Source organism: Cantharellus anzutake, assembly GCF_015039405.1.
Source record: "Cantharellus anzutake strain C23 chromosome Unknown EI90scaffold_12, whole genome shotgun sequence".
In the NCBI taxonomy this organism is placed as follows: Eukaryota; Fungi; Basidiomycota; class Agaricomycetes; order Cantharellales; family Hydnaceae; genus Cantharellus; species Cantharellus anzutake.
This window is the reverse complement of record NW_024066962.1, coordinates 262,364-280,461: the sequence shown is the minus strand read 5'-3', so window position 1 is coordinate 280,461 and position 18,098 is coordinate 262,364. Positions and strand designations below refer to the sequence as shown.

At 48.8% G+C, this 18,098-nt stretch overlaps 3 protein-coding genes across 3 annotated transcripts; all 3 read left to right on the top strand.

The window, feature by feature from the left end:
- Positions 1–1,384: 1,384 nt before the first annotated feature.
- On the top strand, positions 1,385–3,999 carry EI90DRAFT_2912622 (laccase; the record flags this gene model as incomplete). Its single annotated transcript, XM_039054468.1, has 16 exons — positions 1,385–1,621; positions 1,686–1,728; positions 1,786–1,873; positions 1,936–1,970; positions 2,036–2,059; positions 2,123–2,204; positions 2,272–2,326; positions 2,408–2,584; positions 2,640–2,693; positions 2,752–2,838; positions 2,919–3,029; positions 3,133–3,381; positions 3,455–3,503; positions 3,586–3,649; positions 3,727–3,789; positions 3,873–3,999. The coding sequence occupies 16 exons, from the start codon at positions 1,385–1,387 to the stop codon at positions 3,997–3,999; spliced, it is 1,545 nt and encodes a 514-aa protein (XP_038918733.1).
- Positions 4,000–7,908: 3,909 nt separating this feature from the next.
- EI90DRAFT_2912862 (laccase) lies at positions 7,909–10,403 on the top strand (the record flags this gene model as incomplete). The annotated part of the gene is made up of 16 exons (XM_039054478.1): positions 7,909–8,145; positions 8,197–8,239; positions 8,304–8,391; positions 8,447–8,481; positions 8,540–8,563; positions 8,626–8,707; positions 8,765–8,816; positions 8,886–9,062; positions 9,143–9,196; positions 9,248–9,334; positions 9,409–9,519; positions 9,591–9,842; positions 9,910–9,958; positions 10,015–10,078; positions 10,159–10,221; positions 10,277–10,403. The coding sequence occupies 16 exons, from the start codon at positions 7,909–7,911 to the stop codon at positions 10,401–10,403; spliced, it is 1,545 nt and encodes a 514-aa protein (XP_038918732.1).
- A 2,299-nt stretch (positions 10,404–12,702) lies between these two features.
- EI90DRAFT_241941 (kinase-like domain-containing protein) lies at positions 12,703–14,744 on the top strand. Its single transcript, XM_039052998.1, has 6 exons — positions 12,703–12,756; positions 12,830–13,456; positions 13,507–13,677; positions 13,738–13,812; positions 13,868–14,065; positions 14,121–14,744. Exons 2-6 carry the CDS (start codon positions 12,908–12,910, stop codon positions 14,406–14,408), a joined length of 1,281 nt encoding a protein of 426 aa, XP_038918731.1. The 5' UTR covers positions 12,703–12,756; positions 12,830–12,907; the 3' UTR covers positions 14,409–14,744.
- Positions 14,745–18,098: the final 3,354 nt, after the last annotated feature.

The window sequence follows — 18,098 nt, the reverse complement described above, 5'->3', positions numbered from 1 at the left end:
ACGAAGAAGAGCTGAGCGACTCAGATGAAAAGATGATGGTTATGAGATGGTGTCAGTCAGAATGGGAGTAATAATAGGCGGAAAGACACAGGTAGGAGAGCGCAGTAACAGCGACGAATTCATGGCGCTGCATCGGAGGAGGAAAATCCATCATCGCAGTCGGCGTACCACAACCACCCGCCGGCAGAAGTTGTAGTAGCAGATGCAATATCAGTAGAGCGCCTATACACTTGCCTCATTTAAGCCTCCCGACCTAAGCCCGGTGTCCTACCTCGGTCATCTAAATTCCCATCCGCTGTCTAGCATAAAAAGAAATGACGTGAGCATGAAATTACGCGCTGAAAGTGACATAATCTTTTAAATGCATCCATTCATTTGCTTATGCGTGCAAACTGAGTCAAATTGCAAATCTGACGCGATCAACATCGTGGCTGACAGACTATCACCCCCGCTGCGACACGGCCAGGGCAATCATGTATTGCTCGACTAAGTAAGTTGTAGTGTTTCGGGATAGCCGCACTGCCACGTATCAAGGCGGGCGCCGGGTAACAAAATAGAGTCCAATAACAACACGGTCAAGGGCATGACTCATTGACCTAGGCATCAGCTGAGAGCAGAGAGTTGAACCTCGTTTGATCCTTTGGTCCCGTAGCCCCACGAGGCCATGACTACAGCGCTATCCCGTGTGATCTTCGGGGTTGGTGTTGTTTGGGCATTATTGCTGTGTTCTTGCTTTCTCGATCATCAGCGCCACCACTTATTTCGTTGAACCACAGAATATCAACATTGCACATTTATCGATACAAAATGTGCATTCCAAAAGTCCTACCATGTATGTAAAGCACTTGAACAACTAGACGGGGAAGTCTCGGTTATTCGGGCCCGCCGTTAGGATATGCCTCCCCGGGTTGTCAGGTGGCCGAATTCAGTTGTCACGATCTCGGGTGCAATCTTAGAAACTGAAAAAGTGACAACTGGTGTGCCCCATTGCCTGATTTGGTTATGTCGGTACCGGGGCGCTTCTTCGCACAATTCAATAATTATATTCGTGGTTGTGACTTTCTTCGGATTCTTCGGAAGGCATGGTGACATTTGTTCTTGTTAGAAGGCGTTGGTTTTCTGGCCAAGACAACCCCCCCCTTACCACTAAAACCGTTGCCAATCAGCACCCCGACCCCATTGCGGTGATCTAGCACTGCCATTTGGGATTACACTCTGATGACACAAATGGCTGGCGCATTGACGCATGGCCATGGCCGTCTGGTGGAAGGGATTGAAAAACAGCGGTATTACGTTACGTCTCCTTCAGGCTGTCACAAGGGCCAAAAAATCCTCATATAACCTGCCTCAAACACGGCATCTAAACCCCCCAACCACTGACACCATGCTCAACCTTCTTGCGTGCGCTCTAACACTGGCGCTGGGGTTGGCGAATGCGAAACAACAACGTTACACTATTAACGTCGTGGATGCTAACGTGGATCCGGATGGGTTTCCAAGACCTGCGATAACTGTTGATGGGGCTTTCGGCCCTTTGCTCACCGCAAAACGCAATGACGACTTTAAAATCGAGGTGAACAATCGATTGAGTGATCCTAGAATGCTTAAAGGAACTTCCATTGTGGGTAGTCACGGTGTTTTGATCACTAGTGCCAGCTTCCATCTCATAAGCCTGATATCCGAAGCACTGGCATGGCATCTTCCAACATCGTACTGCTGCCATGGATGGTGAAGCTTCTTCTCCGTGTCGTGACTTCGCGTCAATCTGACACGCCCAATAATCAGGTGCCGCATTTGTGACTCAGTGCCCAATCGCTTCAGGGCACAGCTTCACGTATGAGTTCCCCGCTGGGGGACAAAGTGGAACATACTGGTAAGCCCTCAAAACTGGGTGTGTGGGCGATGACACTGATGCTGATGGAATGACTTGAAAAGGTACCACTCCCATTACTCGACCCAATACTGCGATGGTGCGCGTCGATCATTCTTTCTGTCCGTCTCTCTCATTAATCCTCAATTCTCCTCCCTCTGTTAGGCTTGCGAGGTCCTATTGTCATTTGTAGGTGTCCTCGTAAACTGCTTCTCAGCCGTTCGCAGTGATACATTTCCCTTTTTTTATCAGATGATCCTCGGGACCCTTACCGGTGGATGTATGATGTGGACGACGCGAGTACCGTTATAACGTTCGCGGATTGGTATCATGCGTAAATATTCTCCTTTATTTCCCGTCTGTCTGAACTCCTTTGTTGAGCGGGCGTTTTCCCATGCTAGGTTTGCTCCTGTAGTTGCTGCAAGACATGTGCCTCCAAGACCTGACTCGCACCTGGTGCGTAGTGTGGTTGGGTGATTGGGCGCCCCTTCCTCTTGGCGTGGCTGATGACTGGGATACGTCTCTTTCCGTATTTAGATTAACGGTCTCGGTCGCTATCCGGGTAGCACGGGAGGTCCTTTGTCTGTCGTATCAGTAGAGAAGGGAAAGCGATATCGCATGCGACTCATTAACATGGCGTGCGATCCCAACTATCTTGTAACCTTCGAAGGACACACGATGACTGTGATCGAGGCAGATGGTGTCACAACCAAGGTGAGTGGGTTCCTGTCCCGCGTGTCTTCTACACTGACAATCAATTTCGTTTTAGCCTCGGGTTGTGAATTCATTGCAAATATTCGTGGGTCAACGCTACTCCGTCATTGTATGCATTCTCTCTCTCCCTTCTCACGCACACAGTGCTTATTCCTCCCCTGGTTCAGCTCAGCGCAAATCAACCCATCGGAAATTACTGGATCCGAGCTAACCCTTCGAGTGGCTCGCAAGGCTTCGCAGGTGGAATCAATTCTGTACGTATTTTGCCGACACACATCTCCCCATGTACCCCCTAGAATTTAACTTTTTTTTTTTTGTTTCGTGTTCTAACTAGGCCATCCTCCGTTACGAAGGTGCTCCTGCGTTGGAACCTAATGGCACTGCACAAACTCTAGGAACAACACTTCTCGAACAGAGTTTGGTTCCCTACTATAACCCTAAACCCGTACGTGCCATTGAGCCTTACATCGCCCCCGCAACAGCTCCCTTATTCATTCTACGCTATTTCTTGCGCCCGACTACTGGCTAAATTGTCCGCTGCTTCGTAGCCTGGGGGACATCATCCTCCTGACGTGGATTTCGTTTTCAACATTACATTCAATAACGGTTCGTTCCTCATGAACGGAGTCAGCTACCAACCTCCTTCCGTCCCAGTTCTTCTGCAAATCCTAAATGGAGCGGATCCCAGGGAACTACTCCCCAAGGGAGCTGTATATATCCTGCCCAGGAATAGTGTGATTCAGATTTCCGTTCCAGGGGGATCGCTTGGGGCTCCTCACCCTTTCCATCTGCACGGTGTAAGTAAGGAGGGATCTTCCTTCCCCTATTAATGCTGTCCAACGTGGGGGGCTGATGGTTGCGCCTATATAGCACGCGTTTAGCGTTATCCGTAGCGTGGGACAGACCGTGTATAATTATGGTGAGTTTTTTTTTTTTGGGATCTCTATCCCCCTCGGGATTTTTTGAATCCTCAATCTTCGGTTCTGGAAAAAAAAAATTAGACAATCCAGTCCAGCGGGACGTCGTTTCGACAGGTGGATCAAAAACGGATTTCACCACGATTAGGTGGGTCATTTTTATTTTTCCGCGGCACCAAGAATGTCGAGCAGCTAGTATTTCTTTCCCTCCTTCCTCTGAATTAGATTCAGAACAGATAATCCTGGTCCTTGGATCTTCCATTGTCATATCGACTGGCATCTTGCCTTGTATGTCAAAATTTATTCTTTTATATCCCAGAGAGAGAAAATTGACCATGGTGCGTAATTTCCTTGCCTCCTGTGCCATGTAGTGGTCTGGCCGTCGTCTTTGCGGAGGATCCAGCGGGACAAGTGAGAGGACCTCAGTCTCAAAAACACAACAAGGCCTGGGATCAGCTGTGCCCTATTTGGGATTCGCTTCCCGACTCGGAACATTGAAGACGAGCGACCTGGTCCTGCGATCCTGTGGGGTGGTACAATTGCCCGAGACATATGCACGTCCAGTTAGTTAAGCCTAATCGAGATGGAGATCAATTGCTCCTTCGGACCCCGATTTTTTAAACGTCGCCATAGCGGATCGTGGCAGCCTTTCCAATTGTTTATCTATGACTCCTAGTGTGTCAATCACCACTGGTTGTTTGGTTAATTTATGTTATGCCGGCTCCTTCCAGTACAAGTTTGTCAGGGAACCATTACGCGCTAGAGAGATGTGTGCTCGTCGGATTGGCCCAACTCTGCTGCAATGAAATTCGGGGCAGCACCGCCGACGCGCGGCTAGAATACCTGACAACCAATTCTGCTACAACTCTGCTGCAGCATACTCTGATGCGACGTGGCCTGGGCACGACTCATCAGCCTAGGGGGGTTAGATGGAAACTTCTCCATGCAGCTGATCATAAGGCAAGACTGGAGAGTCGAATTTGGTTCGTCGTTGGATCCATTTTGTTTTAGTCCTGTGGCCCCGCGAGGTCATGACTATGCACTCAACATCAATGCTATCCCGTGTGACGTTGTTTAGGCACATCTTCAGCGATGAGTTCCCGATGGCGGATTGTGGCTGCTATGTTTTTAGTCCCTGCTTTCTCAATCATCGGCGCCGCCGTTCTGATTCGTTGGTGCGGACTTATATATCAGAGGGGGAACAGAGTGCCTGTGTTGACCAGCTGAAGAGTCCATCTTCACTGGTCGTGGCTCATATACATGAATGCTGACTAAAACATGCATGTTGGGGACTTGAGGGTGGGGTGTTCGTTAAACCCGTTCGGTGTCATATACGGCTTAACCGTAACACAGGGATTCACAAGGCGCAAGAATCCTCTTATATGACTTGTGAGTGGCCTGGCTCATGCTGCGTCTGCATGATTTCCCCAACCATTGACACCATACTCCACTTTCTTGCATGCGCTCTAATGCTGGCGCTCAAATTTGCGAACGCAAACCAACAGCGTTACACTCTCATGTGGATGCTAACGTGAATCCGGATGGATTTCTGAGACCTGCAGTCACTATCAATGGGTTCTTCGGCCCTTTGCTCGCCGCGAGACGTTATGACGACTTTAAAATGGGCTGAGTGATCCTAGGATGCCTAAAGGAACTTCCATTGTGGGTAGTCGCGGTGTTTGTGAATCGCTAGTGCCGCCATCTCACAATCCTTTCCTCCGAAGCACTGGCATGGAATCTTCCAACATCGTACGTACCGCCGCAATGGATGAAGCTTTCCCGCGTTGCGACGCGACCGGTGGTCATACTCAGGTGCCGCATTCCTCACTCAGTGCCCAATCGTTTCAGGGCACAACTTCACGTATGAGTTTCCCACTGGGAACCAAACTGGTGGGCAGATGCTTGTGTAAGCAATGCCGACTGAAATCCACGATGACCCGAAAAGGCACCACTCCCATTACTCGACCTAATACTGTGATGGTGCGCGTCGGCCATTCCTTCTGTCCGTGTCTCATTAATCCTCCTCCCTCCGACGTTAGGCTTTTGGGATCTCTAATTTCTTTAATGTTTAATCTTCAGTCCTGGTGAATTTTAGAAAATTCAGTGCGCGGGATGTCATTTCTACGGGAGAATCAAAAACGGATCTTACCACGATTAGGTGCGTCATTTTTATTTTTCCGCAGTGCCAAGAATGTGGAGCAACTAGTGGTGCATTTCTTTCCTTCCCTCTTCTGAACCAGATTCAGGACGGATAATCCTGGTCCCTGGATCTTCCATTGTCATATCAACTGGCATCTTGGATTGTAAGTCAAATTTATTCTGCTAAATCCTGGAGAGAGAAAATTGACCAATTTGCTTGTCTTTTATGCTATATAGGGGCATGACCGTCGTCTTTGCGGAGGATCTAGCAGGACAAGTGAAAGGATCTCAGTCTCAAAGCACAACGATCCTAGGAGGCGACAGCGCTATTGTAGTAACCACCGCTAGCAGAAGCTAAAGCAGTACATACCCGCCACAATACCAGCAGAGTGCCCACCCGCCCAAATCCAACAAGGTTTGCTTTGGCCGCACGAATCACACTCAACACTCCTTTTGAGCCGCCGTCCCAAGTCCATCTACCAACTAAATTACCATCCACGATGATTGACACAAAAAGAACATGACGTGAGAAGTCAGTCAATTGCAAATAAATTCAAGACACCTCTGTCATCCTTAAATAGGGAAATAGGAGCAACAAAAAGCGAAATGACTCAAAATAGAATATCGTTACGTACGAAGGCTTACATGGGAAAATTGACACGACTACGAAATTCGTATGCCCGCACACCTCACAGAACCGGTCGCAGGTCTACTTCTGACATGGTCAAGTCGGTGAACGACGCAAACAAATGAACCAACACGAAAACACTCACTAAGTCTGATATGTAGGTATGGTTTCGCTGATGTTGCGGTGGAGAATGTGTTTCCCATCCTGTCCTCATCCAAGTCTCTCCCCTCCCCCTCCTCCTGGATGTTGTTCCCTCCGCTGATTCCGTCGCATCGTCTGGGCCAGTGGGTTTGTCTGTCTCGCACAATGTCTTTAAGTAAGAATTAGGCGGGTCTGAGGGTCCGTTTCCGCTTCCCCATGGAATATTCGGTTTGTCTGCTGTGTCCTAGATGTCAATCGGCCTATTTAAGAGCTACTCCGCGATAATGGAGTTTGGCCAGCGCGCTCCGCGGACATACACTTGATACAGAGAATGGAGAACAATCAATTCGGCAAGGCATGGCTCATTGCTGTAACTCGTTCAGTCAAACAGCTGAGGCAGGACTACAGAGTCGAGCCCCGTTGATCGTTAGATTAATGTCCTGCGCCCGGTGACGTGACCTCGTGACCACGTAGCAGTGCTTCCGTCAATGTATTGTTATGATCCTCGCGGTTGGTGTTGTTCGATGATCTTCGGCAACAAGTCCGTGAAGGCGGAACTGCGGTTACGTTTTTGGTCCCTGCCCTCTCAATAGTCAGTGCTCCATCGCCCGTGGGTAATCAGCCATCCGTGGAACATCAACGTTCCACTTTTCAGTGTTCACAGGCCGATGGTAAAATGAGCATTTCGGTGGTCCCAAGAGGGCTGAGAATTCAAGTTGGACCCTCTGACTCTCCAAGATACTAAGTAAATCATAGACGTAAGTAAAAGTGTCGGTTATTCGGGCCCGTCAGGATCTGGCGTACCGCACCGAAGATCCATCAGGACGTCTTAAATACGGAAGTGACAGGGTTGGTTCGCGGAGATCCGTTGTCGGAATCTGAAACGAATCATATCTCTCGTTGTGAGGCTGACACACATGGCACTAGGGTCCTCCGGGCTGCAGCTGTTCTTCGGGGGACTTTCTTTGTCCTATCATTTACATGTATGTAATCTCGGATCTCGGTTGTTGCATCCACATTATGTACTGAGTTGGATACCGCGTCTAAGTTGATTCGGGCGTGCCTGCTTGGCACAATTCAAATAGTATTCATGGCTGTTCCTTTATTGTTCGTATTTGAAGGCGTGACGGCAACTCTTATGTATAACAATCTCCACCAAGATCTCGTTGCTCCTTACGACAACCATCGACATCTTCCTTACCACTCATGATCAAATAATTGAATGGTCAATCAGCCCTTCTAGCCATTTACGGCGCTCTGGCGCAAGTGCCCGAATATGCTGAATTATGACACATGGTCAGCGCTCGGTTCCCTCGCGGAGCATTTCATGTTGACAGGTTGGTCCACGGGCAACTAGCAGAAGCAATTGAAGACGAGAGCCGAGATAGTAACACGTTACGTTTGCCCCAGGGATTTATACAGGGCATCAATTTCTCTTATAGGGGAGACTTGCCTCATGGGCAGCACTCACCCCCCCAACATTGGTTGATACTATCATTATGCTCAACTTTCTTGCATGCATTCTAGCGCTGACGCTGGGATCTGCGAACGCTAAACAACGACATTATACTCTCAACATCTTGGACGCCAACGTGAATCCGGATGGGTATACAAGGCCTGCAGTCACTGTTGATGGGACCTTCGGCCGTCTGCTCACCGCGGAACGCCACGACGACTTTCAAGTCGAGGTCAACAATCAGTTGAACGATCCTAGGATGCTCAAAGGAACTTCTATTGTGGGTGGTGACAGTGAATCGCATGTGCTGTCATCTTATGTTCCTCCGAAGCACTGGCATGGCATCTTCCAACACCGTACCGCCGCAATGGATGGTGAAGCTTCCTCCCTTCTATGATTAATTCGGTCTGACACTGACCTATGATCACGTGTATTCAGGCCCCGCGTTTGTCACTCAGTGCCCAATCGCTTCGGGGTACAGTTTCAAGTACAAGTTTCCCACTGGAGGGCAAACTGGGACGTACTGGTAAGCACCTGCTTATGTAGCCAATGTTGCTGGTACTAATAGGATGACCCGAAAGGTACCACTCACACTACGCGACTCAATACTGCGATGGTGCGCATCGATCATTCTTCCTATCCGTTTCTCTCATTAATCCTACTCTCACTGTTAGGCTTGCGAGGTCCCATTGTTGTCTGTGGGTGCCATCGTAAACCTTCTCAGACATTGGCAGTGACAGGCTGCCTTTTTTCCTGTCAGATGATCCTCAGGACCCTTATCAGCGAATGTACGACGTAGACGACGCGAGTACTGTTATAACATTCGCAGATTGGTATCATACGTAAGTTTTTTTTATTTCCTCCTGTCTGGGTCATTTGTGAGCTTACGTTCTTGTCAGGTTTGCTCCAGTACTCTCGGGAGGACCACCTCCAAGACCTGACTCGCACCTGGTGCGTAGTGATTGGGTGATCGGGCCTCCTTTTGGGATGCTGATGACCAAGACGTGTATTTCTGTATAGATCAATGGTCTCGGTCGCATTCCGGGTAACACGACACAACCTCTATCGGTCATTTCAGTACAGAAGGGAAAAAGATACCGCATGCGACTCGTTAACATCGCATGCAGTCCCAACTATCTTATAACCTTCGAAGGACATACGATGACTGTAATCGAAGCGGATGGCATCACGACTAAGGTGAGTAGGTTCCTATCGTGCGGGGGACGACTCTTTTCCCCTCGTTTCTCGATGTTGACAAGAAATTCCTTTTTTTTCAGCCTCAGGTTGTGAATTCATTGCAAATTTTCGTGGGTCAGCGTTATTCTGTCATTGTAGGCACTCTCTCCCTACTCATCGCACAGTGCTAATCCCTCTTGGATCAGGTCACCGCAGATCAACCCATCGGCAATTACTGGATTCGAGCTAGCCCTTCGAATGGTCCGCAAGGCTTCGTCGGTGGAATCAATTCCGTACGTGTTTTGCTCCACAACCTCTCCCTCCATGTTTGGACCCTGAAATTTAAATTTGTTCTATGCCCTGTTAGGCCATTCTTCGTTACCAAGGTGCCCCCGTGCTGGAGCCTAATGGTACTGCACAAACTTTAGGAACAACACTTCTCGAACAAAATTTGATACCTTACTCTGACCCCACACCCGTACGTGCAACTACTAATCTCCCATCCATTTTACGACATACTTACACCAACTACTGGCCTCTCGCTGTTAGCCTGGTGGTCATAATCCTCCTGACGTACCCCCCTTCGTTTTCAACATAGTATTCAGTAACGGTTCGTTCCTCATAAATGGTGCCTCCTACGAATCCCCTTCTGTTCCAATTCTTCTACAAATCCTAAATGGAGCGGATCCCAAGGATCTACTCCCCAAGGGATCTGTATATGTCCTACCGAGGAATAGCGTGATCGAGATTTCTGTTCCTGGTGGATCGCCTGGGGCTCCGCACCCCTTCCATCTGCACGGAGTAAGGGCCCTCCCTTTTACTATGGAATGCGGGCCATGTCGGCTGATGACTCGTTGTGTCTATATAGCATAAGTTTAGCGTTGTCCGCAGCGCAGGGCAGACCTTGTATAATTATGGTGCGTTTGGGATCTATTTCAGGCTTTACGATCCTCAATCTTTGGAATATATACAGACAATCCAGTCCAGCGAGATGTCGTTTCGACAGGCAAATCAACATCGGATTTCACCACGATTAGGTGCGCTATATTATTTTTTTTCACGATGCCAAGATTGTGGAGCAGCTGAACTGGGAATGTTATCTTTTTTTCTGATCTAGATTCAGAACGGATAATCCTGGTCCTTGGATCTTCCATTGTCATATTGACTGGCATCTTGGAAAGTGAGTCAGGTTCTATTGCGAGGCGTAATATTTAAAAAAAAAAATTGCTATGTAGGGGTCTGGCCGTCGTCTTCGCAGAGGATCCTGCGGGACAAGTGAAAGGACCTCAATCTCAGAAACACAACAAGGCTTGGGATCAATTATGTCCTATTTGGGATTCGATTCCCGATTCCGATCATTGAGGAGCGACACTGTGGTAATAATTGTCTGAAGCACTTGCATGTTCTGGTGCTGAAGTCCGAGATAAACTATCAATGAGCGGCCTCAAAGTTATGATAAATATTATTTTCGGTTGCGACCCGCTGGCATCTTTCTCGCACCTTTGGACCTTATGCGTAGATCTTGGGAACTTTTTCAATTATTTATCTGCTACCAATAATGCGTCAGCTTCATATTTTGCACCAGAGACTAAAATATAATAATAGTTACATAACGCCAATTTCGTAGCTCTGCACTCGACCAGCTGGTTTGAAGCATGCTAGCAGCAAGTTTATTATGGAATCGTGACGCAATAGCTGTATTATAGTGAATTTATTGTTGTCTCCTGGATTTCTGGCTCGAAGGCTGCAGGTTCACAGTACTTCACATATCGACACTGCCTTCATTGGGGAGCTAATTGATTGAAGCCGGTGAATAGGGAGGCGGAGGGGGAAATGGAAAATGTACAAATGCACTGCAGAGGGGTTCGGGTCCCCCGCGTATTAGGCGCTCGGAAGCTCACCTCGCGGCGCTTTGCATGACGCGAATTTCATCCCGACAAGGACGAGTCTGAAGCTGTGCACGTAAGTTACGGCGCTATCACGCTGGAAGCTACTTCCCAGATGACTAACAGAAGCCCGCAGAATGAATGAGGGACACTTCCTCTGCGGAAGTGATTAGGGGCTCTGATTCGCTGTCTAATACACTGATTGAAGGGATGCCTGCCGTGGCCACACCAGCGCTTGGGCAGCGCGCCTTGGGCCCAAACGGTCGGTCAGGTGGCCAATTGGCTTAATGAAAGGGGCCCCTTCCGCTGAGGCTCGTTCCGCCACTTCGGCAATGTTACTCTTGTGATGAGTTGCCTGACATAGCGTCGGCACTTCAGTGGCCGAGTATTACATCACAAACACCAGACAGGCTGTACAGCAAGGACCCCCTCTGGAGTGCTCCACAACCTTCAAAGCACAGCACTACGATACTTATTATTAGAAGGTACGCAGTTCTATATTACAACAAGCTTACCATTCGGCTGTCGTGTGGTAAAAGGATGGGATTGCGACTCGGATGATGGCGCGGTGCGGGTACGAGTGTGGTGTCAAGCGTCTACGCAGCGTGTCATGCAAGCTGTGTGCGTCGGATGGCACTACAACCCACCCTTCAACAATGTCCGGCGAGTTTTGCTGCGGTTGTGAACATGTTAAGGCTTGCGGGTGCTTTGAGGGAAATGTATCGCGGAAAATCACTCCACTCAGTGAAATTTTTATTATAATTAAATTATATTGCAATACAGTATGTTAGCGCCGCCCCAGCGTTCCCCGTTGAGTTTAAGTCGGGGGAATACAAGTTGAACACCTCTACGATATTAGGGTCAAGCTTTAATGACTACAAAACATATGCACTGGTCAGCACACGTTTGCTCAAGCTCGTCGGATTTATGGATGGACGCGTTATACATAATGAGAAGAGACTGAGGAGAACGGATTCATCTGAGGAAGGATAGAGTGAATGAAATCGTTGAAGGTAGCTGTTTTATATGCTCCCTCCTGAATATTGACATGGAGTATGCCCTCAGCGCTGTAGGGAGTATAGAGTAAGTACTCCCACGGTTGCCAACTTCCTCAAAGGGGATCCTTTGCCTGTGAGCTGAGAGAATATTATGAACCGTGCGATCGCTGAGACGGGTAGCCTGTGCGATCTCCTGGGCAGAGGGGCTTTCAGACATCAGGACGATGAGACGCCTGGTCTCTGCCGCAGTTGTGCTAGGCTGGTTACCTGCCTACAGTTGTGCTTGGTCATGAGACGGTGATGGTGTGCGGAAGTTCAGAGTGAGGAACACGGAATGGGCGGCGCTAACATGCTGTATTGTAACTGTATTGATAATAAAATTTTCACTAAATGGCTAATTTCCGAGATTTCCCGCGGAACATATCCATGCCCCCTTTCACTTTTTACTGTACAGATTCCCTCAAAAGCGCTGTCATTCACGTGCATGCTGAGGCGCTGTACAACTTGGTGACTCGAACCCCCGAATTTCCGATTTCCGAGATGCAGTGTCTTTCGCCACTCTTGTTAGCCGCGCTAAGGAGTTATAAAACCAAGGACCTGCCAGTGGCTTCGATCTTCCACTACACCATCAGAAACAGCGCGTGATGGAAGCTTCCAGCTCAGTACCAAATGTCCCGAGACGTCATAGCCACTCATGCTTTGCCTGTCGATTGCGAAAGCAACCTTGTGAGGACAAGGCAACTGATGATCCCGATTTTGAACAACCTTGCCAACGATGCCTCATACATGGTATTGTTTGTGAGGGGGTAGGAAAGCCTCTTCCCACAGTAAGCGCTGCTCCTCCCCAAATCTCTGCAGACGAGTTGGACACTTACATTTGACACACCCATACTTATGTCTGTAGAATGAGAGGATTCGGAAAGGTGCTCATGAAGAAATCAAGTCGCATATCAGGACCAAGCGGACTGGGACCGATTTCACAATGTTCAAGTTAACGGATATTTTCCAGCAACTTGGCGCATCTGAGCTGCCCGAAACTCCACCCGCCAACCCCAACGCCCAACCAGTGCGCCGCCGCTCCGCAGTGGCTTCCATTCCAAATCAGGGTGGCAATTCCCAAGCTTCTGATGCCACTCCGCGGAGGAAGATGCCCTATAGACAAAGTAGCACGAATCCGGTTCCGAACGGCCGCGAAAGACGTCTAGTTACGACTCGCCCTATCCTTCAAACCAACCATCTAGGAAAAAGACACGTTACTCCTGCAGCTGAGGCAGTTGAGGGGCCCAAGGGGCTGACTGTGGTGAAACGCCATAATCTCACTCAACATATTTCCTCAATGCGCCAGATCGCCAAAGGAGGGTACTCAGTTGTGTACAAAGGTATATGGACGCGTAACTCGCCAGAGATTTCCCAGGTCAGTATCTGTTCCTCCCAGCTTGCAGCGGATTCTGAACGCTTCCAGGAAGTTGCTGTGAAGGTGCTCCTCCCATCCTGCACAGAGGATTTAAACGCGGAACGGAAACGCTGGAAGGTGCGCAAGCTTGTGAAAAGGCAATACAGCCAAAGTAATGTGGTATCCAGCGCCTGAAAAGAGAGATGCGAGTGTGGTCACGCCTGAGCCACGCCAACATCATTCCACTGCTCGGCTATGTAAATGGTGAGGATGGCCACGGTCTTGTCTCTCCGTGGTATCCGGAAGGAAATGCAATCAACTTCATCAAGAATCATCCTAGCGCCAATAAAGACATGATCGTGCGCATCCCCTTTCTGTTTATTATTTTTAGGGTCAGGAGAATTGATGTGTGTCTCAAGTGTGCCGACGTAGCCTCAGGATTGACATATCTTCATTCACAATGCCCACCCATTGTACACGGTGATATCAAAGGAGTAGGTGATTTGTTTGCTTCGGAATGATTCTGATTCTAACAATGAAGATTTTTAGGTAAATATCCTGATCGCTTCCGACGGGCGTGCTTCTATCTGTGATTTCGGCCTGTCGAGGGTCCTGGATGATGACCCCACTGGCTTCACGTCCACGGTGGTCGGAATGACTCTTCGCTTTTCAGCCCCCGAACTATTGGAAAATAACGAAAAGACGGTCGATGCTGATGTTTACGCTTATGGGTGCACTTGCATCGAGGTGAGGCGTTTGAAAACTCTTGGTTTTTAATGTTTGCGAATTCTTTTGCCTCTAGATTTTACTGGCAACAAGGCCGTACGAGGGCATCCGTGGCGAAATGTCTGTCATGACCGCGATTGCAGGTGGTACGCCACCTATCTCTCCTCGGCGGCTTGAAAAGTGTAAATCACTTCTCCCACTTCACATTTTAAACAAATGTTGGAGCAAGGAGCCTTCGAATCGACCACGGGCTAAAGAATTGGCTGAAGCATTTCGGGGCGCATTAGTGATTCCCGCAGAGCCGAACCATACTGCTGAATGCAGCGATGCCAGTCTCAGTTCTGACGACTCGTTACCATCGTGAAGCCCCTCATCTTGACCATACATCATGCCGTCACCTATAATTTCCCCCTGTTGATCCACTTCATCGTGGTTTTCTTCGGTGAATGGACACATGCAATTCGGTTACACCCCAGCTCCCCTATCAAGACTTGGTTTTGCCATTTTTGCACCCGATTCCAAGAGAAATTCAACTTGTCATCCCACTGAAAAAGTATAATTCTCGACCCTGATTTCAGATCATCTCTCGATCTCCACCATGGGCATTTGTGATCCAGCTCGCCCCCAATAAACGCTAACCACCATGCTCACATCGGCCACACGATCAAGGACCAACTCTTCGTTTCCTCCTAAACTCGATCAAACCACCCTTGTAGTATTTCCTAAATTCAACAAGGTCCGTAGGTTCTTACATGTTTAAAACCAATCCTGAAAAGCTCTGATGACCCAGCTGAGGCGATCGCATGGGCCAGATAAGAAAGTGGAGATGATGAAGGAGGGATCAGGTAGTAGGCGAGGAGAATAACTGTCGGGTGGTGGGTATGTCACTACCACCATTCACGTTACCCAGACAACACATCCCGAAGATACCAACATGAGAACTTCATCACAGAAGTGCCACACCAGCAACCGTTTTATGTATTGACGGTCTCCGCTGTGTGGGATAGCCGCATTGCCACAACATCCACCCCCTCATCAGTGCAGCTCTTTCGTCCAGCTGTAACCACTTAACTGGTCATTATACTTGACGAGCAACTCGAGCAGATACGATTCAAATCTGCAGGCGAGGGCTATGTTTAAGACGAGTAGGGCAGATATTACTTTCGGATGTAGGAGCAAGTAATAATACATTATTTATTTCTATCGACGTTCCCAATTCGGGGGAGAAAGGAATCCCAATGTCTGGTTGTTGGGCCGTTTTCAGGCTCTTGGCTCCTGACTATTGGCTTCTCACGTCGTAATCTGTAAAGCGGGACATCGAAAGGCGGGCGTATTTTTTTGAGCTGAACATTCATTGAGCTGCCATGGCCTCAACCCGACATGCTCTCTATCAAAACATACCTATCTTTCAACCGGCTGCCCCTCTCGCCACACCCCTCAAGGAGTAAGGTGAATTCCCCTAACTTGAAAACTGTTCTGCGTCTCCTCAACGCTCGAGTCTCATAGTACTGGCGTGAAACTCTGAAGACCACTTCGAATAAGCGCAGGTCGCGCTCCCAGTATCATTGGACGCATTGGGATGAAACCAGTTGAGCAAGTCGGCATATACCAAGGCTTCCGGACTGTTTTTCTGGCAAAGGGGTGTTTTGGAGGTGCAGAGTTCCGCCTAGGCAGGATTCTAGCTTTTTATGACTTCGTAACAATATATAGACTGAGTACAGGCGTGGTTTAGACGGTTCGGGGCCAGAATGAATAAAGGGGCGGACAAGCAAAAGAACAGGAATTGGGTGCATGGTACGGCCATTCGGTCATCCTATACATCAGGAAACCCCCAAGGCCGATTGAAGTGGTTGAGAGCAATTCAATCACTCAATCTGCCCAATCTGCCCAATCGACTACTCTCAATCATCTCAATCACCACAACCACACATGGATACGTCCATGTGTGTGAGTCCATCATTTGCATCCAGGTGCTGTACAGTTTCAAATGAATGGGTTTGCAACTTAGAAGTTTTTCTTTGCTCCAACTCATGCACTCCACTACACTCTCTCTTCACATGCAACACCAAATTAACAACTCACAATACCCAAACAAACTGAGCTGTGGGAACTGCATGAACAAACATGATGATGCATGTCTCTTTTTTCTTTTTTCTTTTCCAGTTGCATTCACAATGCATGCAATGTTTTTTACTCCACCCCAGATGTTCCTTACTTGAAAAAGAAAGAATGAGAGTGGGTTTGCCACCCAAAACTACCCTGTGTTGTATGTTGAGTCATAAGTATGGCAGTTCACTGTGTTTGTTGCTAAACTGACCACCTAACCACCCTCTTGTGCTTGTTTACATGAGCATGTCACGACCCGACATATCCGACACTTCCCTCTACGCGTCCTAGTGTCACTTGGCCTGTCCCTCCCGCTATCATCATCATCCGTCCACCCATCCGTCCACCCATCACCCTCATCCGCACTTCCTCCCTCGCACGCGTACCTTCCAACCTAGGTTGCCCACTTCATTGTTGTCCGCCCCCAGCCGGACGGCTTGCTAGATGGCCGGATGGCCTTTTCTCTTTTGTCCGCTTGTGGACTATTGTTCCTCCTATTGTTCCTTGCTTGCCTTTTGTTGACCAAGTTTGCCGATATTGATTATTTGTTCCTTTCTTCATTCATTAATATCGCGCTTGATCCGCCACTCCTTCCGGGCCGCTCTCATTTAGTTACTTGTGTTTATAACGCGTGTAGGTTACACCGGATGTACCTCAGTTCGTATATCGACTTGGATTCCCCCTCTAACTCTTATCCTCATCGTAAGGCTTCTGTCTGAAATTGGGACACCAATGTAAGAACGAAGCGCAGCGCTCCACCCGAGTCGCTGAAGCTAAAAGTCCCGCCCCTCCAACCTTACGAGCCCGGACGACTTCGCGCGCCTCGCGGGTCACCCGGATACGCTTCTGGCACGTTCCTGACAGAGCACCACCATTCCGTGATTGCCTGACCCTTCCCCAATACCCTCTGATACATCCCCCTCCCTTCCCATGATTTTTGTATGTTTTTTCCATGTCATTTCCAACCTCCAACCAAACTTCTCATGCGTGACACTATCCCCAACGTCTTACCACATGTACTTGACAACCACTCATCCGTTTCCGACAATCTTAGGCTTGTTTGATAGAAGATAACTAGCTCTACCTTTGTGCCGGGTTTGGTGCCAAACGGTTCAGCGGTTGAGGTGCGCATCTGCTTTCTTTGATTACATTGTATTTTCACCCACTTTCTGCTTCTCTTTATTTTGTGTTTCATTTTGCATTTGGGTACTACTGTAATAACTTGTATCTGGGTTCTTTTCCCAAGTATGTATGCAACATAATGTTCAAATATAATAACTTTATTGATAAACTTCAATGTGGGAGAGAATGTGATATCGTGCTGATATGACCAACTGTACAATCACTGAATCAGCTCAATCACCCCCATAATTGGTGTGATTACAATCAGGGGACCCAGTTGAAGTGATTGTAAATCATGTGAGGTTGAAATGATCTCAACCACTTCAATCAGCCTCAGGGGTTTCCTGATGTACATACCATGCCCTGCTGTCAGGGACGCGTCTGGGGTTGAGGGGGCCCGGGTGTAACGCCTGGCACTGAGGCCGTTGCGAGGTGTGGAGCGGGCATGCGTAGTGACAGGCCCGATCTGGGACGACGATCCCTGGCCACTCAGACTGAAGTGGGAACTGTGAGAAGAAGGTTACTTCTTCGGTTCCCACCCCAGGTACTTTTATGTACATGCAGCTTGGGTCACATGAGGTTTGCCACGTCATCCCGCATACAGCCGCAGTCATCCAGGTGTCCCCGTGGGGGATCCCAAGGGTGTGTGCTGGGTTGCACCGTGAGGCCGTCCGGGTTGTCCAGGGCTGGGTGGGTTGTGCATGCATCGCGGGTGGGTTGTGCACGCATCGTGGGTGGGTTGTGCACGCATCACGGGTGGGTTGTGCACGCATCGTGGGTGGGTCGTGCACGCATCGCGGGTGGGTTGATAATACATAGATAAGGG

Excerpts from the sequence above, each read along its gene's own strand:
- EI90DRAFT_241941 (XM_039052998.1), top strand. The coding sequence starts at position 12,908 with ATGTTCAAGTTAACGGATATTTTCCAGCAACTTGGCGCATCTGAGCTG. Across the intron at positions 13,457-13,506 it reads CGGAACGGAAACGCTGGAAG|CGCCTGAAAAGAGAGATGCG; the intron begins GTGCGCAAGCTT and ends TGTGGTATCCAG. Across the intron at positions 13,813-13,867 it reads TACACGGTGATATCAAAGGA|GTAAATATCCTGATCGCTTC; the intron begins GTAGGTGATTTG and ends GAAGATTTTTAG.